The 25,708-nt window shown below is 45.6% G+C and overlaps 1 protein-coding gene across 7 annotated transcripts in view; it reads left to right on the top strand.

Moving 5' to 3' along the window:
• Positions 1–25,708, top strand: part of CYRIB (CYFIP related Rac1 interactor B) — a 292,903-nt gene that overhangs the window by 262,046 nt on the left and 5,149 nt on the right. For all 7 annotated transcript variants that reach the window (XM_082257777.1, XM_082257778.1, XM_082257779.1 and 4 more), the window contains 4 exons: positions 8,907–8,984; positions 17,245–17,361; positions 21,351–21,430; positions 23,991–24,117. In XM_082257777.1, coding sequence (XP_082113903.1) covers positions 8,907–8,984; positions 17,245–17,361; positions 21,351–21,430; positions 23,991–24,117 — 402 coding nt within the window. The remainder of the gene's footprint in view (positions 1–8,906; positions 8,985–17,244; positions 17,362–21,350; positions 21,431–23,990; positions 24,118–25,708) is intronic.

Raw genomic sequence — 25,708 nt, 5'->3', positions numbered from 1 at the left:
GTGTCAATTAAATGTTAACGACACCCCCAGTTTGATAGCATATCGCAGTGCGATCTGACAGTTCGCACAGGATCGGATCGCACAAGTGTGAACCACTGTGCGATCCGATCCTGATGCGGCAAAAAAAGGGTCATGTGCGACTTTTGTGCGGGTGCAGTGTGAACCAGCACTTAGTGCCGGTTTACACTTGTGCGGTTTGCGAGATCGCATGTAATTCAGAGCGCACTGCTCCTAAATTACATGCGATCTCATGTGCGGATGCGAGTTCAGCCATACACTTTGTATGGCTGAATTCGCAGCGCATCCGCACCAAACTCGCACAGGAGGCATTTTTTGAGCCGCCTTAAGGATCGGATCGCACAGTGTTTCATACTTGTGCGATCCGATTCTGTGCAAACTGTCAGATCGCACTGCGATATGCAATCAAACTGGGGGTGTCGTTAACATTTAATTGACACCCCCTGCGTGTCGCATATGGCAGTGTGAACTGCCTCTTGTGCGGATGCGATGCGGGAACAGGCTGCATATTCGCAGCCTTCCCGCATCGCACAAATGTGACCCGAGCCTTATACCAAAACTTTTTTTTTTTTCTTAATTAAGCTCCTATATACTGTAAATAATATAATAAATGCTTATCTAGATAAAAGAGTTAATTTCTCTGTCGCTCATTGACAGACGTAGTCTTCTTGATTCACAAGAACTGGGTTATGTTGTCTCCGCAGGAGCAGGACTAGGCAGAAAGAAAAAACGTTCTGGCTCCACCTTAGGGGCAGTCCCTGAGGGTATATCCTCCCTCCCTCTGCTACAAGGCATCAGTTTTTTTCTGTCTAGTCAGGAGTAAGGACCTAAGTTCCTTGCTGGGATCTTTTTGGTCCTGGCAAGATTTTTTCTTTAGATAGTTTTCTCCAGTGTTTTTTTCCTGTGAGATCTTCAAGCAAATACGCCGGACTGGGCGACACTAGTGGTCACCCCAGCCGGCCTACGAGCGAAGTAAGTATGCGGGGCCGGGCGACGGGCTGGATGTTGAGATCCAGTGGTCACCCCGGTTTTCTGCCTACGAGCGCGTGCAGACCAGAGCTCCGCGCTGGGTCGGCCGCGACGGAGTCCCATTGGAGGGACTGACCTTGCGAGTTAAAAGTCTCGCTTGGACGCCAGGAACCAGAGAGTCGAGGCGTCCGGAGTGGTCCACAACCCCCCACCCCGGTGGAGAGGGTATTGTGAAGAGAGAGTGCCTGTCGGTTCGGTATGGTGAGTAAACGTTCCCTTTTTTCCTCGTTATGAGGCAGTATGAATTATGGGCCCCTCCATACATGGTCAGTATATATCTGACACTAAAAGTCCCCCTTGTAAATACAGTATGTGTTTGGTGGGAAGTGGACTTGGTTTGAGAGCTAACACTCTACCCAGCAGACTGTAGTATTACAGCAGACATAGGAGGTATAATCCTACCTTAATTGTAGTGTACCTCCTGCAGATCGATAAACCGCCACTTAGCAGAGATGCAGGTGGATGTGCTGGGAAAAACGATTTCGGCAGTCCGCCGCCATTTTGCCGTAGACCGGGTGCATGAATGTCCTCAGGTCCCGCCGGCCGCCGTGTTTTTGGAGTCTATTGTCTCCCGTATGGGGGCGGCCATGTTTGATGAGCCCAGCTACCTCGTGGAGAGCTGGGAACGCCGGAAGGCGTACACAGGGGGCGGAGCCACGTCCTTCTACCCGGGAAAACGAACACAGCTCTTTCCAGTCTGTAAAAGACAGACGCTGACTGCAGTTGGTTGGAAACTTCTCTGCATCGGGTGGTGAGCCTTGGGGGTCCCTCTCTCTCTCTGTGGGGATCGAGAAGCAGGTACTCTGAGGGGCGCTATTGCGCTAGGGGGAGACACATAAAAAAAAAAAAGAAAAAAGAGGTATTTTTTTATTTAAAAAAAAAAAAAGTTTTTTGTTTTTTCTGGCAGAGGTGTCCTGAATTAACATGGACCCTGCCACTCGTGTATCTCCACCGGATTCCCTCGAGGTGTCTGCAGGATCCTCCAGCACCCCACTGACTGTTGAATCATTGTCAGCTATTATGGAAACTTTTGTGTCCCGGGTGGAAGTGGCTTGTCAGGGACAGGGCGCAAGAAAGCGACCCCCGCCTAACCCCTTATTATCTGAAACTTCGGATTCAGAATCTGAGCCTATTTCTGCAGTTGCAGGTACTTCATCTGGGATTGGTGTCTCGGGTACTGTCTCTTCAGACAGTGAGGAGGATGTTTCGGCATCAGCCATAGCCCGAGAGGAAGCGTTGGTAAACGCACTCATTGTATCTGTTCAAGAAACCTTAAGATTACAGGGTATTCCGTCGGAAATAGCTGAAACTGAAATCCCTTTTGGGACTAAAAAACGCATCAAAGTGGCGAAGGTTTTTCCATTGCCCAAATGTTTTGGCAATCCAATCAAAGAAGAATGGAGTCTGCCAAAATGCACCTCTGCTATTTCTAAACGCATTAACAGGCGTTATCCGTTTGAGGAAACCCTCATTAAGAAATGGACAGAACCACCCGTGGTGGATTCACCAATTGCTAGATTGAACTAAGCCACGGTTATTCCTTTAGAAGACGCTCCGTCTTTTAAAGATCCAGTGGATCGCAAGATAGAAGCTATGTCTCGCACCATGTTTTCCTTGATTGGATCAGCTTTCAGACCAATAATTGCTATTGGTCTGGTTTCGCAGACTGTAACTGAATGGACCAAGTGGTTACGCCGGGACTTAGAAGAGGTCCCTCAGGCGGTATCAGATTTGTTGGAACAAATGATACAGGGGTTACAGTTTGTGTGTGATGCGGCGTTAGACGCCACTCCATTATTGGCGCGAGCATCAGTTTCAGCAGTGGTTCTCAGGCGTACACTGTGGCTAAAAGGTTGGTTAGCCGACCAAGGTTCCAAAAAAGCATTGGCTAATATCCCCTTTTTAGGAGAGCGTCTATTTGGAGCCAACTTAGATGAGATCATTAAGGATCTCACGGGTGGAAAGAGCACCTTTTTACCGCAAAATGTTAAGGGTAAAGGAACTCGTCAAAGACGAGGGCCTTCTTTCTCTGCTCACAAAAAGTTTTTTCGTCCCGCGGGTGAAAAAATTAAGTCCTCCAAAGCTCCTTCAGGAGGCTTCAGGGGACGTTGGTCGGGCAAGCAAAAGCCCGCCCCCTCCAGACCTGAAGATAAATCGTCCAAAGCCTGAAGGTGCGCCCCCACCCATAATTGGGGTGGGGGGACGTCTTCGCCGGTTCCCGGATCCATGGCTTTCCAGAATCCCGGACAAGTGGGTTTGCGAAGTCATAAGGTCAGGGTACAAGATCGAGTTTCGATCTCTCCCACCGGCGCGATTCTTCCCTTCCAATATCCGACTATCCCCGGATCGTTTAGAAGATCTGCGGAGAGCAGTCACGGATTTACTACAACAAGGAGTGGTAGTCCACGTTCCTTGGACAGAACGTTTTCAAGGGTTTTATTCAAACCTATTTACAATACCCAGGAAAGAGGGCAAAGTGCGTCCAATTCTGGACTTAAGGGCACTCAATTCCTTTCTCAACATAAGGAAATTCAAGATGGAATCCATTCGCACAGTAGCAGCCTTCCTGCATCCAGAGGATGTCCTAGCGTCCATAGACATCAAGGACGCCTATCTTCACATTCCCATTTTCGCAGGACATCAGCGGTTTCTACGCTTTTCCGTAGAAGAGAACCACTATCAGTTTGTGGCGTTACCTTTCGGTCTCGCCACGGCTCCTCGGGTCTTCACGAAGGTGTTGGCCCCAATGTTGGCACTACTGCGCCAAAGAGGCATATCGATTCTAGGTTACCTAGACGATCTCCTGCTTCATGCAGAGTCTCCTCAGACCCTGCTACAAAACATAGAAATTACTATAATTTCTTTACAGGAATTCGGGTGGCTGGTGAACCAGCAAAAGTCATTTCTGGTTCCCACCCAGAGGCTCGAATATCTGGGTCTAATTCTAGACACAGTCAGGTCAAGAGTTTTCCTTCCGGTAGGGAAACTCCGGAAGATTCAATCAGCAGTCCAGTTGTTACTATCCAACAGCTGGTCTTCTCTTCGAACTTGCATGAGGGTTCTGGGGTTGATGGTGGCTTCCTTCGAAGCAGTCCCATTTGCCCAGTCCCATACCCGAATTCTTCAGCAAGAGATTCTTCTCAGATGGAATCGGAATCCGAAATCCCTGGACAATCGGATCCGATTGAGCAAACAGACCAGAGAGTCTCTGGTCTGGTGGCTTCGGTCTCCGATGCTCAGCCAGGGAAAGTCATTTCTACCAATATATTGGACGATAGTGACCACGGATGCCAGTCTATCTGGATGGGGAGGAATTCTCGGTCAGTTATCTGTCCAGGGACTTTGGTCCCTGGAAGAATCCAGGTTGCTGATAAATGTGTTGGAACTGAGAGCGATCAGACTTTGTCTGATTCACTGGACCGAGCAGCTCCAGGGCAGCCCGGTTCGGATCCAGTCGGACAACGCCACGGCCGTGGCTTATGTCAATCACCAGGGGGGCACCAAGAGTGTCCGAGCGGCCAAAGAAGTGGCTTGCATTCTTCGCTGGGCGGAACGATTTGTTCCAGCAATCTCTGCGGTGTTCATTCCGGGGGTGGAGAATTGGCAGGCAGATTATCTCAGCCGTCAGACCCTGGATCAGGGGGAATGGTCCCTCCATCCAGACGTTTTCCACCAGTTGTGCCTACGGTGGGGCACCCCGGATGTGGATCTGTTGGCATCACGATTCAACAGGAAAGTACAGAGATTCGTGGCTCGCTCCCGCGATCCTCTAGCAGAGACCGCAGACGCACTGATCGCCCCGTGGGGGCAATACCAGCTAATGTATGCCTTCCCTCCTCTCGGGTTACTGCCAAGACTTCTTCGCAGGATAGAGGAGGAAGGAATTCCAGTAATCCTGGTAGCTCCGGACTGGCCTCGCCGAGCTTGGTACGCCGACTTGGTCAGACTGGTGGCGGACGTCCCGTGGAGACTTCCTCTCAGGGAGGACCTACTGTCTCAGGGACCGATCTTCCATCCTGCTTTACGATCGCTGGCTTTAACGGCTTGGCTATTGAGACCCAGGTACTGAAGGACAAGGGATTGTCAGCTTCAGTTATTCCTACTCTAGTTAAAGCAAGGAAAGCGACTTCCAGAAAGATTTATCATCGTACATGGAAGTCCTACATTGCATGGTGTGAACCTCTGGGGTTCCGTCCACGGTCTTATTCGGTTAGTCGAATATTAGCTTTTCTGCAACAAGGGGTTGAGCAGAAACTGGCCTTGAGCACTATCAAGGGTCAGGTCTCAGCATTAGCTATCTTCTTTCAGAAGCCTTTGGCTACTCATTCCTTGGTGCGGAATTTCATCCAGGGGGTGCGACATCTGGCTCCGCCAGTGCGCGCGCCGTTACCACCCTGGGATCTTAATTTAGTATTGTCGGTTCTTCAGAAACCTCCCTTTGAAGATATTAGGGAGATTCCTCTACCTACGTTGTCCCAGAAGGTGGCCTTCTTGGTGGCTATCACTTCTGCACGCAGGGTGTCAGAACTGGCCGCTTTATCTTGTCGTTCCCCATATCTGGTGGTTCATAGAGATAAGGTGGTTCTTCGTCCGAATCCATCCTTCCTACCAAAAGTGGTTTCTGAATTTCATCTGAATGAAGAAATTGTATTACCTTCCCTGTGTCCTAAGCCCAGTCATCCTCGGGAGTTTGCTTTACACTCCTTGGATGTGGTGCGGGCGATCAGGGTATACTTGAAAACGACAGACTCGTTTCGCAAGACGGATTCACTTTTTGTGATCCTTGATGGACCCAAAAAGGGGTTGCCTGCATCTGCCGCGACTATTTCCAAATGGATCAGACAGACGGTGGTACAGGCTTATTCTATTAAGGGTCGGGAGCCCCCGTTCCCTGTTAAGGCGCACTCCACTCGGGCTCTTAGTGCGTCATGGGCCTTTCGCCATCAGGCGTCAGTGGTCCAGGTGTGCAAGGCGGCTACCTGGTCGTCGGTGCATACCTTTACAAAACATTATAAAGTTGATGTAATGGCATCGTCTGATGCCTCGTTTGGCCGCAAGGTTTTGCAGGCCGCCATTTGAGGAGACCAGTGGTCTGCCTCGAGGGTTTTTTTCCGTTGGAAATTTTCATTTGAGTCTCATTCTTTGTTTATAATGAGCCTTTAAAACTTCTAGTTTGGCACCGGTTGGGCCTTCTAGATTGGATTTTGATTTCGGTCAATCCCACCCCTCATTTGTGGCACTGCTTCTGGATGTCCCAGTTCTTGTGAATCAAGAAGACTACGTCTGTCAATGAGCGACAGAGAAAATCGGATTTTTGTAAGATCTTACCGTAAAATCCTTTTCTCTTAGCTCATTGACAGACGTAGTACCCGCCCCTCTATCATTGAGTTGGGTTGGGTTAAATTCTCTGTTGCTGCTTTGTGACAGAACTGATGCCTTGTAGCAGAGAGAGGGAGGATATACCCTCAGGGACTGCCCCTAAGGTGGAGCCAGAACGTTTTTTCTTTCTGCCTAGTCCTGCTCCTGCGGAGACAACATAACCCAGTTCTTGTGAATCAAGAAGACTACGTCTGTCAATGAGCTAAGATAAAAGGATTTTACGGTAAGATCTTACAAAAATCCGATTATTCCTTATAAAGTGCAATATTATAATAGAAAAATAAGTGAATAAAAACATCCCTGTCAGCCATAGATATGAAATAGGCAGCATAGAAAGACCCCCTATATGTGCTATATGGACGTTTTTAATCACTTATTTTTCTATTAGAATATTGCACTTTATAAGGAATATTAACTTTTATCTGGAGAAGCTTTTATTATATTTTTTGGTGGGCTGCATTGTATGGACAGTCACAGGACACCGTAGCACTAAGCTGCTTCTGTCCTCTTTTCTGCCTCACCTCGATATGACTCACTCCCTCACTGACATCAGCAAGAGGGCAGAGAGGAAAGGAGGAGGGAGGGGGGAAGTCACGGAAGTGCAGAGCTGTGAGAGAGAGAGAGACAGTGAATGCAGCCGTCGGCTTCACAGAGCAGACAGCTCGCTGACAGGCGAGGAAAGTTCACAAAGCAGCACAACTAATCGACGGAGCAACTAATCGATAATGACAATTATGTTATTATCGATTATTATCGATTTAGTCGATTAGTTGTTTTAGCCCTATTTCCAACCATTATTTGAACTTTTTAATTTTTTACCATTTGGTTTGTTTGCTTTGCATTAAAAAAAATGCAAAATTTGAAAAATAAACTTTTTTTTTTTTTAAGTGTTACATATAGAGAAGAGGGATTGGAACTAGTGATCAACCAATATTGTTTTTTTTTTAATGCCGATACCAATATCGATATTTTGGTCATCGGATATCGGTATCGGCCAATATATGTGGTTGTGGAGGGATCTGGGGGGTCTAAAAGACCCCTACCCCCTCCTCAGCACTGAAAAGCATTAAAAACGCCAAGTTTGGCTGTTTTAAACGCTGTCAGTTTTTTTAATTCGGCGCCGAGTACCCGGAAGTGATGTTATGACATCACTTCCGTGTTTTTACTTGGAGACCAGTGCGTTCGCACTTGCGGCAGGGATACCGGCTTTCACGGGGACACATCTTTATGCTACACTGGGTCTTCCCTTCGGCAGCGCAGGCGGAGGTAGGATGCCCGGGTCTCCCAGTGGGACGGGAGACTCGGGTAAACCGTGGAAGGCGGCGGGAGGGGGGGGGGGACGTCCTCTCCCGCTCCTTGTAATGACAGCCGAGCGGCTTCTCAGCCACATCGGTTGTCATTACAAGTCAGCTGACCATCGGCTATGGACACCGGTACACCGGACACCTCTAGTTGCAGGCATCACCCCAGGACATGCACTTTCCCTAAATAACGGTAACCTCAGGGGCCTATTCCGATATAATGGGGAAAAGTGCATATCGGCCCCCGATATATCGGTGTTGCCGATAAACATTCGATCTCTAATTGGAACCCCTGTCAAAATGGTATTGCTGGCTTGTTAGGCAGATTAACCCTCCCTATTTTTCCTGTTAACAGTTATCACCAAGAGTGAAAATGAATGAAACAAAAATTCACAATTTTGGGTTGTCCATAGAACAGGAATAGGAGGTAAATCTTCCAGTGGGGACCCTAGTTCCAGTGATGACCAGGGACTCCTTCACTTTGAAGGCATTTCTTCTCACTTCCTATTTTGGCTATGGGACAGAAAGTGAAGGGAAATCTCTCCAATGGGACACAATAGCAAAAAGGAAACTGATAGAGATTATAACCCTAATCTAAAATGAAAAAGAAAATGCCTTTGCTATAAATGTACAGTATTACTTTGTTTTCTTTATAATGACCAGTAACGCCAAATAAAAAGGTCCATAGCGGTGTAAAAATTGCTCTGGATTGCAGGAGCGTATACAGGGAACTGGTTAAAGTATGTGTATAGGCAGAACTTTTTTATATAGAATGTGGGCTAAGCAGGGACTGATGTGGTTGGTTTAATGTGTAATGGTTTGAAGAGACGATCCTGCAGTTTATGCATACTGGGAGATCTGTGCAAAGAAGAGACTTCTCAGGTAAGTAACTATGCCCATAATGATACCAAGAAGAGACTTCTCAAGTAAGTAACAATGCCCATAATGGTACCAAGAAGAGACTTCTCAGGTAAGTAACTATGCCCATAATGATACCTAGAGGCCAGATTAGTTCTGTTCAAGGGTTGGTGTTCAGCATAGGCTTTGTGATGAAAAGCACTTCATTTTGGAATGTTCAGGAATTTAAAAAAATATTTTATTGTACCAACACATCTGTCTGTTGTTATTCTAATAACCTGCTGTGCACTTTGTGACGAAGATCTGATTGTCTCTTTCTAGATGACAAATCCGGCCATCCAGAACGACTTCAGCTATTACAGAAGAACTCTAAGTCGTATGAGGATTAACAATGTTCCAGTATGAAAATTTATCTTAAAATCTAATGCTTGAGTGTATTCATGAGATAATTGGCTTCTTTGTCTGCTTTTTATAAATTGTTTAAGCAGAATATCAAAGAACGTACAGCAGGGGCTTCTTGGGTTGCCTTGTTTGTTAGAGATGTAGTTTTACACATTAAATTACAACTCAAGACTCTGCTATGACAGTCTAAGCAATGCCCAATTCCAGTTACTGTATGCTGCACAAGCTTCATAAAACAAAAAAAAAAAAGTCTTTACTTGAAATGAGCCAAATCCTCCTTCCTTTTTGTAGCTTACACACCCTCCCTCCCAGACACTGCAGCATACAGTGGGGGGGATTTCAATCCAGAAAGCAGTAGGTGTGGCTAAGTGCTGATTGACCAGCCACAGGCTTGTGAATCAGCAGTAAAATTTGTTTTTCCTTCGTCCCCTGCATTATTATTTTTTTTTTATATCATGTGCAAGCCTGCATAGCCTACCTGAGAGCAGCAACTCTGCTCTGAATTTAGCAGCAGAGCAGCATTGTTGCCACACCATCACAGGAAGTGAACTTGGAAAACTGAAAGTACAGATACATTTATATATAAGTGGTGTAGTGCATATCTGTTTCTACATTACAGTGGGTGTGAAGGTGTGTGTGTGTGTGTGTGTATATATATATATATATATATATATATATATATATATAATGTATTACTATTTTATTTTTGTGAATCTCAGCCCACTATTCCTTTTTTTTTCTTCTTCTTCTTCACCACCCCCTTCACCTGCTTACTGAGTGATCTGTTATGTAGGTTTTCGATACACACCCACCAAGAGTATTCAGCGTTGTCCTGGTGAGATCCTCTTGTTCCCAGCCACCTCTCAGTCCCACGCTGCCATATTGATGATTACATCATTAAGAGGCTCGCTGGCTTTTCCTGGTTCAGCCGGCACACTTCCTGATAATGTGGCGCTAGGCATGCTCCCCTCCTGCTTTCTAAATGAGGAGCTTTGCCTCCTGGCATATGTGATGTGCATTTCCCTAGAGGCAAAGGGAAGACCGTGCACGTCCTTTGCCCAGGCAGATGATATGCAAGGGGGGCGGGGCAACGCTTTTTTCTACAATGAAAGAAAAAGCACACAAAAAAAAAGAGCCCTATTCTGGGAGCAGAGGGAAGTCTCTCCTGTGAGTGAAGAGCCGCTTTAAAAAAAAGAAACAAACATGTTATACAGTACTTGCCTGCTCTGTGCAATTTTAGTATGTAATCTGCATCAGGTCGGCTTTATTACACGAAACGACATACCTGTACTTGCTTTGTGTAATAGATCGCACACGCGCCAATTTGCCAGAGGGGGAGCCAATTAGCGGGTCCAGTGGACAGGATGTCCGCCAGCCACCTGCTATCGCTCCCCATGGAGACCGCTGCTGTGTCAGAGATGAACACAGGGATTCTGTGCTGCTCCTATTTAGGAACACAGGTCTCTGTGTTCATCCAGTGAGTCGATGCCCCATACAGTTAGAAAGCACTCCCTAGGAGCACACTTAACCCTTTGATCGCCCCTGGTGTTAACCGCTTCCCTGGCAGTGTCATTAGTACAGTAACAGCGCATATTTTTAGCACCGATTACTATAGTAATGTCACTGGTCCCCTCAAAAGTGTCAAAAATTTCAGGTGTCCGATCTGTCCAACTAAAAATCGCTGATCACCGTCTTACTAGTAAAATAAAAATGACATAAATCTATCCCCTGGTTTGTAGACGCGATAACTTTTGTGAAAACCAATCAATATACGCTTATTGGGATTTTTTTTGTTGCCAAAAATATGTTGCAGAATACATATTGGCCTAAATTGATGAAAAAATTTGATTTTTTTAAAAAAATTTTGGGAATTTTTTTTTAGCACAAAGTTAAAAAATATTGTTTTCTCTTTCTTTCATTGACGGACACAGCTCCTGATTTTCTTAACCATTGAGTTATACTGCCCCCTACAGGAGTAGGACACTAGGCAGAAAAAAAGTCTGGCTACGCCTATGGGTAGTCCCAGGGGATATACTCCCTCTTTCTGCTATAGGTACTCAATACTAGGTCCTTACTCCTGACTAGGTTGGTTTTTTTCTACCTAGTCAGGAGTAAGGACCTAGTTCCTTGCTGGGATCTCTGGTCTGGGCATTTTTTTCTTTTTAGAGAGAATTTTTTTCTCCTGGAATTTTTCCTGTAAAATCTACAATCAACTTCTAGACTGGGCGATGGGCTGGATAATCTAGATCCAGTGGTCACCCCAGTCTGGCCAGCGAGCACACACAAACCTCAGCCCTGCGCTAGGTCGGCCTCGACCTTGCCCCATAGGCCCGAGTCGCAGCCTTCCTCCTGGCCAACAGCCCCCCCATTTCGATGGAGAGGAGGTTCTGTCTGAAGCGGTTTCCGTCTGGTTCCTGGGGGGGGGGGGTTTGCGCCGCTGGCGACCACGCGATCTCCTGTGGGGGGAGGGGGAGGTACCTGGTGGGGGCTCCTGCCAGGGCTCCCCCTTTACACCTTTGCCAATTTTGAAGAGATATTGCTAGAGATGAAGTAAAAAGCACCACATCCCTTTAATTGAGTAACTACAATGGAGGGGGGCAAGTGGGACTTTAACGGTGCTAAATGATGGAGAAAAATCTGAATTCTCAAAAATTGTACATTTTATTATACATCAAAAGTGAGGACAAGACAATACATCAATATAAAATGATAAAATCAAGAAAATGCACTCGAAAATATCAACTCTACATGTTTCGCCATCTTCATAATGGCTTCTTCAGGAGTTTTCATAGACATTTCTCGAGAGTGAACATTTCTTAAGATAACCTGAGCCCTTTCTTATGCCGAGGGTGGAGGCAATAGAGGTGACGCCACCAGAGCAAGCACAGAGGGGGAGGGGAACCGAGACCTTCAGACTCCTAGAGTTGACCCATAGAGAGGGTGACAGCCAAGCTGATTATGAATAAATGTGCAGTTGATTCATTAGGTACCTCAATGTAACAAAGACAGGAAGGGAAAATGGAGTCCCCTTAATAACTCCCAAATGGGAAGTATCCCCAAAATTGACAAGATTCAGCACCTAAATTGTCATGCAGTATTCAAAAGTTCACCGCCATTTCAATTCAACAAATTTTCCAATAGTGTGACTAGACCACCGGGGAACGACACATGATCTTTGAGACCATTTGCGTCTCCTTCATTTTTGAGTGTACTATTGGAAAATTTGTTGAATTGAAATGGCGGTGAACTTTTGAATACTGCATGACAATTTAGGTGCTGAATCTTGTCCTGGGTCCCTGGGAGCCTCGTTCATGCAGGGTGATCATGTTTGTGTAGTCCGGCGGCCATTCTCCGGTGGTTTGCCATTGAAAATAGTGGCGGCCATGACAGTGGAGCCCTGTGGTCAGCGATTTCGGCGGTGCGAGCCCCTCCTCACCCCTGGTGCTGACTCCTGGATCTTTTCATTTCCGTTCACCGTTCGTGCAGTGCAGATGCAACCGGTGGGCTTCCAGAGCAGTGGGGGTTGTCCCTTAGCAGTGTTTTACACTTTTTTGTGGGGTCCCCCTGGTGGCTCATGGAGTCTTTGGAGCACATCTCCCCACCTGATCCCCTCTCTGAGGCTCCATCCATCGATGCATTGATGGTGGTCCTGGAGTCCTTGGTGTCCCGGGTGGAGGTGGCTTTTTGGGCGATGGGCTGGCAAAAAGCACCCCCAGCCACCCCCTGCCTCCTCTGTCTCATCAGATCCCGAATCTGATTCAGCCGCTGCAGACGTAGGTCTGCTGGGTTTGCGACCATGCGCCCTGAATCCTCAAATCGTGAGGAGGATTCCTCCACTTCTGCTACTGAGTACGAAAAGGTGCTGGTGGACGCACTGATTGTAGCTGTGCTTGAGACCTTAAAGATGGAGGACGCAGCTGAAGCTGCGGCGGAGGTGCAGGTTCCCTTTTGGCATTCGCAAGCTATCTGGAGCAGTAAAGGTGTTCCCTTTCCCCTCCTATTTTGACAGAATTAATAGTGGGGATTACCAAAGCATCCCCATGGGGTCCCTAAGCGATTTTGCTAGGCGATAACCCTATGAGGAGTCCCTTCTTAAGAAGTGGACCCTCCGTTTTCCAGATTAAGCAGGGCAACCATGATTCCGGTTGAAGAGTCCCTGACCTTTAAGGACCCAGCTGACAGGAAGGCGGAGGCTGTTGCCTGCAATATGTATACCCTGGCTGGTTTGGCACTGAGGCCGATATTCACTATTGCCCTGGTGTCGCCGACTCTGAACGAATGGGCTAGGCTTTTGTGTTGTGACCTGGAGGGGGAGTAGCTCCCCCCTGCCTTTGCTGAGCTGGCGGACCAGCTGGTCCAGGGGCTGCAGTGTATCTGTGATCTGTTTGGAATGCGGCTCTCCTAGTGGCTCGGCTATCTGCTTCGACAATGGTCTTTCGGGGTGTCTTTTGTCTCAAATGCTGGTCTACAGACCAGACTCCTAGAAAGGCCTTGACCTTCCATTTCAAGGAGATTGCCTGTTTGGTGCTACCCTGAAAGACATAATTAAAGGTCTCACAGGGGGGTAGAGTACCTTTGTTCTGCAGGCTACTAAGGGCAAGGACCCTCGTTTTAGACGTGAGCCCTCCTTCTTGGCTCATAAGAATTTTTTTAAGTACCTCAGGGTCGACTGACAAGGGATCGGAGCGCTTCGAGGCCTCCCCTGGAAGATCCAAGCGAACTTGGTCTGGCAAGTCAAGGGCGGGCTTCTCCAGACCCACGGACAAAGTCCCTTCAGCATGAAGGTGTGCCCTCACCCGTATCTGAGGTGGGGGACGTTTTCGCTTGTTCCCGGACCTGTGGATTCCCCTGATACAAGTCAGGTGGGTCCACGAGGTCATGCGGTCCGGCTACAAGATCGAGCTTCATTCTTACCCTCCGGTAAGGTTCTTCCTTCCAAGGTGCGACTGTCCCTGGTCTGCTCACGGGCTCTTTTTGGGGCGGTGCAAGACCTTTTACTTTAAAGGGTAATGATCCGGGTTCCGACTTTGGAACATTTTCAGGGGTTTTGCTCAAACCGGTTTATAGTCCCCAGGAAGGAAGGCAAGGTGCATTTTAATTCTGGACCTTTAAGGCACTGAACTGCTTTGTGCGGGTGCAGAACTTCAGAATGGAGTCCATTCGCACCATGGTGGCATCCCTGCATCAGAGGGATTTCCTTGCTTCTATCGAGATTAAGGATGGCTACCTTCACCTTCCAATAAGTGCCAGTCACCAACATTATCAGTTTGTGGCGTTACCCTTTGGTCTCACCTCTCTGCTCCTTGGGTCTTCACAAAGGTGTTAGAATCGGTGCTAGCTTTGTTACGTCAACGTAGGATCGTGGTGCTTGGCTACTTGAACGATCTCATTCTGCGAGCCGAGTCTCCTACTGCTCTGGTGGAAAACCTGGAGATCACAATACGTACCCTGACGGTGTCTACCTTCAAGGCAGTTCCATTTGCACAGTTCCATACGAGGTCTCTGCAAAGGGAGATTCTGGCCAAATGGGACAAGAATCCACAGTCTCTGGACAATCGGGTCCGGATGAGGCGGGGATTAAGAGTCCCTGATATGGTGGCTTCGTTCTTCGGCTGGGCAAATACTTCCTCCCCTTGTATTGGATAGTGGTCACCACGGATGCCAGCCTGTCCGGCTGGGGAGGCGTCCTCTGCAAAATTTCCGCTCAGGGGGTCTGGACGCTGGAAGAGTCCAGACTACCGATCAATGTCTTGGTACTCCGAGCGATCAGACTGTACCTGGAACATTAGACAGATCATCTTCAGGGATTTCCAGTGCGCATTCAATCAGACAATACCACAGCTGTGGCTCGGTCACGGGATCCTCTGGCGGATGCCACAGATGCGCTGGTGGCCCCGTGGGGTCAGTATCGTCTGAAAGACTTCTACGCAGGATCGAGGCAGAAGGGAATTTTGCAGGTTTGCAAGGTGGCCACCTGGTCGTCTGGGCAAGGGTTTTCAGGCTGCTGTTTAGAGGACCTGGTCCTCTTTGAGTGTGTATTGTCTTTTTCAGATGAGCTCCTGTTTACCTGGTTGACTATAGTTAGCCTTGGGAATTTATTTTACGCTGTTTCCACCCCTCATGTATAACACTGCTTTGGGATGTCCCAATGGTTAGGAAGATCAGGAGCTGTGTCCATCAATGAATGAAAGAGAAAATTTGATTTTTGACTTACTGTAAAATCCACTTCTCTGATATTCACTGACGGACACAGCACCCACCCCTCTGTGGAGTTGTAATTCTTCTGACACTGCTTGTAACAAAACTTAGTACCTATAGCAGAGAGAGGGAGTATACCCCCTGGGACTGCCCCTAGGCGTAGCCAGACTTTTTTTCTGCCCAGTGTCCTACTCCTGTAGGGGGCAGTATAATCCCATGGTTTAGAAGATCAGGAGCCGTGTCCGTCAATGAACATCAGAGAAATGGATTTTACGGTAAGTCCATTTTTTTCCCCGAGGAATTGTCGCTTTTGTGTTTTTAGTGCAAAAACTAAAAACCGCAGAGATGATCAAATACCACCAAAATAAAGCTCTATTTGTGGGGGAAAAAGGACATCAATTTATTTGGGTACAGCGTGGCACTACCGCACAATTGTCAGTATCGCAGCGCAGTATCATAACAATGGCCTGGTCATTAAGGGGGTAAAAACTTCTGGTCCTTAGTTGGTAATCGCAAACACTGCTTGTGCTTTTTTTGCAGGCACTAATTGTTTAAAAAAAAAAAGTGAACACAATCCGTGCCTGCAAAAAAAACATGAATACTAACATATCCCAGCACGTGAGCTGTTGAACTCTTATATTTATTGAAGACTCTACCATCTTGCATTCTTCTGGGTGTGTCAGATAGCATGTCCCCTGTTGTGTTTTGTGGTTCTTTCTGTCGGCCATTATATCACTTCCTGAGTCTTGTGTTGACATGCAGGCCTGCATAATGAACCACCAAGTTCATCATAGGGACACAAGCATCCAACACTACCAGAAGTGTCGGATGAATAAATTATTGTAGGCAAGATTATCTTTGAAAGTCAGTGGATTTCATTGGCAATACTTTGCAGGCTTTGTTTGTTATCCTTTTTTTTTTTTTAACATAGCAAACATTGCTTTAACCACTTGCCGACTGCCGCACGACTATTTACGTCGGCAGTCAGCCCCTCACAAGCAAAGTGACGTAGATCTACGTCGCTAGCCTGTGAGGGTCTAGGGAGCGAGCGTGCGCCCCCGGAGGCGCGCTCCCGCGTGGTCACGGAACCCACCGCGCGTGTGACCGGCGGACCCGATGTCCGGTCACTCTGCGATCGCCCGTGCAGAGGGAGAAAGTCAGGCGGCTAGTGTAAACAAGTCGCCTGTCATTCTCCCCTGTGTAGAAACAATGATCAAACGGTTCTACTATGTAGGACCGTTGATCGTTGTTCCTACAGCCCAAGCCACAGCCAATCACAGTTAGAATCACGCCCCTAGGGACACACACACAGCCCCTCCCTCTCAAAAAAAGTTAACCCCTTCACTGCCAGTATAATTTTACAGTAACAGTGCATATGTATAGCACTGGTAACCCCAAAAGTGTCAAAAATGTTAGTCAAGGGTCCGATCTGTCCGCCCCAATGTCGCAAAAAAAATCGCAGATCGCCGCCATTACTCGTTAAAAAAAAACAACAAAAATGACAAAAATCTTTCCCTTTGTTAGTAAACGCGATAACTTTTGCGCGAACCAATCAAAATACGCTTTTTGCGGGTTTTTTTTACCAAACATATGTAGCATAAAACAAATTGGCCGAAAATGTTAAAAAATTTAGATTTTTACATTTTTTTTGGGGAATTTCATATAAAAAAATGTGAAAAATATTGTTATTTTTGCAAAATTTACGCTCTTTTTTTGTTTATAGCGCATGATCAAAAAATCGCACAGGTAATCAAATACCACCAAAAGAAAGCTCTGTTTGTGGGGAAAAAAGGACATCAAATTCGTTTAGGTACAGCGTTGCACGACCGCGCAATTGTCCGTTAAAATCACGCAGTGCCGAATCGCAAAATACCCCCTGGTCAGGAAGGGGGTAAAATCTTCCGGGGCTTAAGTGGTTAATTAAGTAACAGCAAAAAAAATGTATAGATTTTTAAAAATGTGTGAAAGTGACTGCTAAGCCAACCAATACTGCCATTAAAGCAACATTTAAAATACTGTAGCTCAAAACTGTTAATGCTAATATAAAATGTCTTTAAAGGCAGAAGGAGAAAACGAAGTAAATAATGAACTGGCCAATAGAATGTCATTATTCTACGCAGAGGCGACGCCCATGCTGAAAACATTAAGCGATGCCACAACAAAGTTTGTATCAGAGGTAAGATGGAGTAAGGTGTGTCAGTTCCTGAGATCAGTAACAAAACTGCATTGTGATCCTGTCATAGGGCCCCTGTCTCAACCACTATCTATTGTACACAAACATTAGTATGATATGCAACAAATGGCAGTCACAGGCTCATGTCTTGTTTTTATTAACAGAGTGGTTCTTTTATCTCCAACTGTTCTACCATCTGTTCATGGATGTCCGAGAGGTACCTTAAAGTTAATCTGGACAAACTTCATCTGATTATCTTTTCCTCTTTATTCCCTGGTATCTCTGTGCTTTCTTTAAACCTATCACACAAAATTGCTGCCTTGGTGCTCTTTTCTCACATCTGGAACATCTTTCAAGCTCACCATACATGTTACAATCTCCTTTAGGTATTCCAGCAACTATGTAGTGCAAGGGCTGGATGGTTTAAGAAGGTCCTCGTATTACAATTTTAATAAATCTAAAGTTGATTGTTTACTCCATGTGTAAGGTGTATGGTGAGCTTACGTCTAACAGCTTTTTCTTGCACATCCTTTACCAAGTATACCTCTTCTTTATTCAGGAAGTCCACCAAAGTTCCAGTCCATACCCACAGAATTTCTCATGTTGACTATCTATCCTTCTAATGTCTGGTCTTCCAATAACAAAACTTCCTACTGTGTATTTATGTGGATGATCCTGCAGGACTTTTTTTTTTTTTTGCACCTTCTATTCTCATGTGTTGCTCCTCTCTGCTTGTCCTTGTCCTTCACTGGAAACACTTGAACTCAATCCTTTGGCCATATAGCATATTTGTTTTGCATTTCGAATGCTCCACAATTCACCATTTAAACGTCTGATCTCATATTCCAATACTTTCTTAAACAAAGTCCCTGCTTTTCCATAGACCTAATATTTTGCTTGCTCACCACATAAGCTCTAGCTTTGTTATAAGGATTTGCCGTAAAATTTATCAACCAGCAGTGAGATATGGGCGTGGGAAAGCTGAAGTGCTGGCTTCCTTATAGGGAGTAGTTAGGCGCAATTTGCATGTTTTAGCACTGAGACTCCCAGAAATGCTCCAGATGAGAGCTGAGAATATGTGCCTCCACCTGGAGGTGTGTGGTGTCTGTGAACACCTGACTATCACACCTATGTGAGCTTGTTGGACATCTCATTCCGAAATCAGGTGCATACAAGCAAGCACATATCTATACACTCTCCATTGACAAAACATTAGCATGCCATTTTAGACCATTGTGTACTCCCAAACCTTTTGGCAATAATTTGGAGAAGGCCCTTTTCTGTTCCCCAAACCCCATAAGGAAATGGTTTGACAGCAGTATCATTCCAACTTTGGTCTGGAAGTAATTATCTTCACTCTCCTGGTGCAGCTCTGCTCCCTTTGATATCAGCTGCTGTCACTTGCCCTTGTTCTTGGCTTCTGATAGTATAGCAAGATGGCAGTAACTGAGGGGTGGGAACAGACATGCTTAGTTCTCTGAAGCAGGGCTACATCCCAGAACCTGGAAGATGGCACTATACTGAAGGGATCTGGGCATCTGGTTTTGCAACACACAATCCTTGGGTTAATCCTAATGTGTAATATTAACATTGTATTAAGTGCTAATTATACAATGAAAACCCTGATTGGTTCTGCTTAAGGTACTTCTAGACCTTGGTTGATCTTTGGTCAAATTCAGCTCTGCTTGCTGCATCTGTGATGACTTTGCCAGGTACCCATTACCATTGAATCATGGGTGGAGAAGTTGAATGGCCATGTTTTTTTTTTTTCCCCACCTTAGAGCACTAGTAAAGTCTCACCAAGAAACCCCCCCCCCCCCCCCCTGCAAATTATGGGTATAATGTGCTCGTGTGCACAGCATACTAGCATAAGATGAAAGATTTACCTGTAAAAGGGATCCCTCCAGCAGCCTTCTGTCACCGCTGACAGCGATTCCATCTTCACCCGGTCTTCCTTCCGGGTTCGTGTGCTCTAGCCGTTTGAATGGCCGGGCTGCAATGACATCACTCCCGCGATCGGGAGCCATGATTGCGGCACATACCTGTAGGTATAAATCGAAAAACTGAGTTTACTACTGCTTTAAGTTATACCAAGAACCAGCCGATTCTGTCAGTGACTGCACAGTGTATAAACATGGTCCATTTGCCAATTTTATCAGTCTTAAAAAGTAAATATTTAAACCTGAATATGGGATTACATCCAAGTTTTCAATGTTTTGCCTGTGTCCAGCTCAGACTGTCAGTTCCTCTGGTGCAGGGACTGATGTGCATAAGTGTACACTGTAAAGTGCTATACCGCGAATCCGGAAAGTATTCAGTGCTTCACTTTTTCCACATTTTGTTATGTTATTTTGTTATGTTACAGCTTTATTCCAAAATAGATTAAATTCATTGATTTCCTCAAAATTCTACAAACAATACCCCATAATGACCATGTGAAATAGGTTTGTTTTGAAATCTTTGCAAATTTTTTAAAAATAAAAAAATAAAAAATCCCATGTACATAAGTATTCACAGCCTTTGCCCAATACTTTGTTGAAGCACCTTTGGCACCAATTACAGCCTCAAATCTTTCTGAGTATGATAATACAAGCTTGGCACACCTATTTTTGGGCAGTTTCTCCCATTCTTTGCAGGCCTCTCAAGCTCCATCAGGTTGGATGGGGAGTGTCAGTGCACAGCCATTTTCAGATCTCTCCAGAGATATTCAATCAGGTTCAAGTGTGGGCTCTGGCTGGGACACTCAAGGACATTCACAGAGTTTTCCTGTAGCTACTCCTTTGTTAACGTGGCTGTGTGCTTAGGGTCGTTGTCCTGTTAGAAGATGAACCTTGACCCCAGTCTGAGTTCCAGAGGGCTCTGGAGCAGGTTTTTGTCAAGGATGTCTCTGCACATTGCTGCATTCATCTTTCCCTCAAACCTGACTAGTCTCCCAGTTCCTGCCACTGAAAAACATCCCCACAGCATGATGCTGCCAACGCCATGCTTCACTGTAGGGATGGTATTGGGCAGGTGATGAGCGGTGCCTGGTTTCCTCCAAACATGGCACTTGCCATTCAGGCCAAAAAGTTCAATCTTTGTTTTATCAGACCAGAGAGTTTTGTTTTTCATGGTCTAAGAGTCCTTCAGGTGCCTTTAGGAAAACTCCAGGCAGGTTGCCATGTGCCTTTTACTGAGGAGTGGCTTCCATCTGGCCACTCTATCACATAGGCCTGATTGGTGTAGTGCTGCAAAGATGGTTGTTCTTCTGGAAGGTTCTCCTCTCTCCATAAAGAAATGCTGGAGCTCTGTCAGAGTGACCACCGGGTTCTTGGTCATCTCCCTGACAAAGGCCCTTCTATCCCAAACACTTCGTTTGGCAGAGCGGCCCACTCTAGCAAGAGTCCAGGTGGTTCCAAACTTCTCCCATTTAAGGGAGATGGGGGCCATTGTGCTCATTGGGACCTTCAATGCTGCAGACATTTTTCTGTACCCTTTTCCAGATCTGGGCCTCGATAAAATCCTTTTTTGGAGGTCTACAGACAATTCCTTGGGCTTCATGGCTTGATTTTAGCTCTGAAAAGCCTTGTTAACTGTGGGACCTTATGTAGACAGGTGTGTGCCTTTCCAAATCATGTCCAATCAACTGAGATTAACACAGGGGGACTCCAAGTTGTAGAAACATCTCAAAGAGGATCAGAGGAATCAGGATGCACCTGAGCTTAATTTTGAGTGTCATGGCAAACGCTGTGAATACTTATGTAGGTGGGATTGTTTTCATTTTTTATTTTTAATAAATTTACAAAGATTTTAAACAAACGTCTGTCACTTTGTCTTTATGGGGCATTGTTTGTAGAGTGTTGAGAAAAATAACGAATGTAATCCTTTTTGGAATAAGGCTGTAACATAAAATGTGGAAAAATTAAAGCGCTGTGAATACGGTTCAGATTCACTGTATATAAACAGAGTGTTTGATGCTTCTAAAATGTTCTTTACCTCTGTGTCTTTTACAGAACAAGAATTTACCTATAGAGAATACCACTGATTGTTTAAGTACCATGGCCAGCGTATGCCGAGTAATGCTGGAAACTCCGTAAGTACTCTGCTAATTTTATTTAACATTTTATCATCAAGTCTAGCTTGCAGCGCATGCTTTGGTTTTAGTTGTTCACAATTTCAGGATTTCCTTTCCTTATTGCTAAACTACACTATATTGTCAAAATGATTGGGGCGCCTGCCTTTACACGCACATGAACTTAGGGTTCAATATTGATTTGGCCCACCCTTTGCAGCTGTAACAGTTTCAACCCTTCTGGGAAAGCTGTCCACAAGGCTTAGGAGTGTGTCTATGGGAATGTTTGACCATTCTTCCAGAATCGCATTCGTGAGGTCAGGCACTGATATTGGGCTAGATTCCTGGCTCGCAGTCTCCACTCTAATTCATCCCAAAGGGGTTTTTTGGGTTGTGGTCAGGACTCTGTGCAGGCCAGTCAAGTTCCTCCACCTGAAAACACACTCATCCATATTTTTATGGGCCTTGCTTTGTGCACTGGTCCAAATAATTTGGTAGAGGGGGGATTATGGTGTGGGGTTATTTTTCAGGGGCTGGGCTCTTAAGGTGTCAGCATGCTGAGACATTTTGGACAATTTCATGCTCCCAGCTCTGTGGCAACAGTTTGGGGATGGCCCCTTCCTGTTCCAACATGACTGCACACCAGTGTACAAAGCAAGGTCCATAAAGACATGGATGATTAAGTTTGGGGTGGAGGAACGGGTCCTGACCTCAACCCGAGAGAACACCTTTGGGATGAATTCGGGCGGAGACTGCGAGCCAGGCCTTCTCGTCCAACATTAGTACCTGACCTCACAAATGTGTTTTTGGACGAATGGTCAGTTATTCCCATAGACACACTCCTGAACCTTGTGGACAGCCTTCCCAGAAGAGTTGAAGCTGTTATAGCTGCAAAGGGTGGACCAACTCAATATTGAACCCTACAGACTAAGACTGGGATGCCATTAAAGTTCATGTGCGTGTAAAGGCAGGTGTCCCAATACTTTTGACAATATAGTGTATGTACTTCTCAATGGGCTTGCAAAAGTTTTTCCTTTTTTTGCAACCTCTTGAATGGATCTGAATACTCAGAAACTTGTCTATGTGCTTTGCAACAGTTTTTACTTCCATCACAGTGCCCATGTGAAGACATGAGATTTCACCCAGTCCATCCTATGATCTTTATTTATGTCTGTGGGTAGAAGCAGATGACCCCAATACACATGGAGGAACTAACAATTAATTTATATTTTTTGGCAGATAGGTGTTGCTTAATTCCTACCTGGGAGTTTTGGGTGTTCTCCATAATGTTAAAAAAAAACACAAATACAGCAGGGATAGTGGGAACTCCTCATAATGGGCACAGCAGGTGTAAATAAATCTAAACTATATTCACCCTGGTTTTGCAGAAGCTCTCTGTCCATCCCGGGTCAGGGTCGACACTGCAACCACCTGGTCTTTGTCCGAGAACAAGGCAACGCTGCTGCTGAAAATCATGAAGAGCCCATTCATACAACAAAATGCACTTCAATGCACACGTTTATGTGCATTGAGTTGCGTCGTGTTAAGCATTCTGTTTAAAAAAGGGCTAAAACACGCCATTGCATTGGAAAAAAATGAAGCACAGTCTGCATTTTTGTTTCCAGCACCCAGGACACCATGTGTTGTGCTTAGTTGAGGGGTGTTATGGAGGTTTGTTGAAGTGCCACTGACAGTGAATGGCTCTGAAACTTTGCAATACACATTATGTATGTTACTGCATGTTACAGTATTGTGTGGTGTGAATGAACCCTTTTTATATTGGGGCCTTATTTAGAAGCAGTGACCAGGTAGAAAAATAGAATATTGGAAAATGTTTTAAAAAATTCAGACCAAACTCAAAAAAGACTGTGAAGCCAACAATGTTGCAGTGCTTCCTAGGCTGGCCATAGACGGTTCAAATCTCAGTCGGATTCAAACTGTGTGTGGGCAGGCTGTGACTGAACCAAGCTGATCGATCAACTTGGGTACAACCAGCCTGCCGGATTCACTGGCGATTATCACTAGTGGTTGTTATTCGCTAGCAATAATCATTTTTTTTTTTCCCGCCCCACCTGCCCCACTGCCTGGAGCAGACAATTGCTCGGCAGGAGGGATTCCCTTGTCAGCACTGTCTGTGATGATGGGGGAATCCTGGTTGCAGGAAAGAAATTCACACCGTCTATGACCTGCCTTAGATTGCATTAAAGAGACTTATGTCAGTGGGAAAAAGGATTGCAAACTGCTGTGAGTATTGAAGTGCAGGCAGCTAGACAGACGTTGCTTTTCAAGGCATGTCGTAGCTCACAGCTAAGCCCCATTTCCACGTTATTAACCCATAACTATGATGACTATCTTCTCAGGCTTATAGGAGGCTGGAGGGGACAGGCAGGCTTCAGCCAAAGGTTTGTCTTTTAAAATGACCTCGACAGGAAGGTTTGGGAGGCTGCTGCAGAGCTTTGCATTCTATATCAGGCAGCAGTTTGCCTTTACTGTATTCCCTCCAGTGGCAAAATTAACTTTCTATTGGATTATGTTTAATTTCTAAAAGACAACTATGCATTTTTTAACATTCTGATTGCAGGGAGTACAGGAGTCGGTTTACAAACGAAGAGACAGTATCCTTCTGCCTGAGAGTGATGGTGGGGGTGATCATCCTCTACGACCACGTTCATCCTGTGGGAGCCTTCGCCAAAACATCAAAGATCGATGTAAGTTTGTTCTTGTAGAATATTAAACATTAGCGAGCCTTCTCCCTCCTCGGGAAGTGCATTAGCACCAGCCGTCCTGTCCGTCGCTTCCATTAGCCAAACACTCAGTCAGCAGGAAAGTTTAAAAGACTTTTTCAAGCATTAAGAGACTTGATATAAAATGACAGACTAAGCAGCTTTAATGTCTAAACAGAGTGCAATTTTTTAGACTTCAGGCTTGCGGTGGCCGCACAGTGACAACTGCTAAAAGGCCTTTTAGGAAACGCTGAGCTGGACATAAGTTTCCTGTTGTGCGAACTGGGGCAGCAGTTTTTGATGATTGCGTTCAGCTGCCTGATCAAAAGTCAAATCACACCTTGCTTTTTATCACTCCTATGCCCATCTGCTGCCTGACCAGTTAAATCCTTTCTTTTCCTTATCTTGTCAAAATTTTGGATGCATCAAATATCTAATTTACAGCTAAGGTCTGAAAGCAGCATTTCCTCAAATTTACTGCTGCTCCCTTTAACAATTTGTTGAATGAACCAGCTATGATGACTCATTCTTGAGCTTGTGTATTCTTTAAAAGAACCTGTTCAGGGCACAGTAATCGGACACTCCAGCTTTTACTTAGGCATGCCATAGATGTTTCAGTTTTATTTCCTGCAATTCCCCCATCAACACTGTCAGTGTTGATAGGGGAATGCCTCCTGCAGAGCTATTGTGTTCTGCCAGTGGAGCTAGAACTGGGAGCCTTCCCAGACGGCACAACACGATTACTGCTATAGCCACTAGCAGTAATCGAATGGCAAAAATACTTTAGGCTGGTTGTACTGAAGTCGATCAATGGATCAACTTCAGTGCAGCCAGCCTGCCCATATATGGATCTCATCTCTGCCTGTCTTTGCTAAGTTTTGATCTACTGTATGTATGGCCGGCTTTAGCTCTTTTGACCCCCTTGCACTCTGTCTGTTGGAGCCCTCAGAGTACCCGGTACTTCTGGGTATGGGGGGCATCTGACATTCTTCACTTTTTCCAAGGATGCATTGCTCAGCGCCTGAGTGCACCCCCACAGCCCCCCTCCTCCCTCCCTTCCCATTACACACAGTAGCTAGTTACCAGAAAAAAACATGAACTAATGGAAGGAGTGCCAGACAGAAGGTTAAAAGTCCAAATTAATAGTTTATACTAAAAAAAACTGTCAAAATGTCTTTTAGGTTACAAAATACTTTTTTTCTGACCTCTGAAGTATGTTGGGATTTTATTTATTTATTTTTTAATATAAAAAAGTAATTAATTCATCTGGACTTCTTTATCCTTTGGTCTGGCATTCCTTCCAATAGAGCATTTTTTTTTTTTTTTACTGGTAACCAGCTGGGGTATCCTTGTCTGTTGTTAGCAGGCTAACATGAGCCAGTGAGCTCTCCAAACATTTTTGTCTACTCACTATTTTGTATAAACTCATATCAAAGTCCCAGTTCCTCTTGAATGTTTTTTTCCTCATTGGACTCAGCTAGTTGGCAGAGTATGTCATGAGCAGGAGGTCAGCAACTAGAAAACTTTGGAGGTCTTTTCTGTTGGCCCTCTATGCTAGTGTCCCATTTAAGAGGTC

Source organism: Pelophylax lessonae (assembly GCF_965119305.1).
Source record: "Pelophylax lessonae genome assembly, chromosome: 5".
Lineage (NCBI taxonomy): Eukaryota > Metazoa > Chordata > Amphibia > Anura > Ranidae > Pelophylax > Pelophylax lessonae.
Note: the sequence above shows the minus strand (reverse complement) of the source record. Positions and strands in the feature narration are given on the sequence as shown.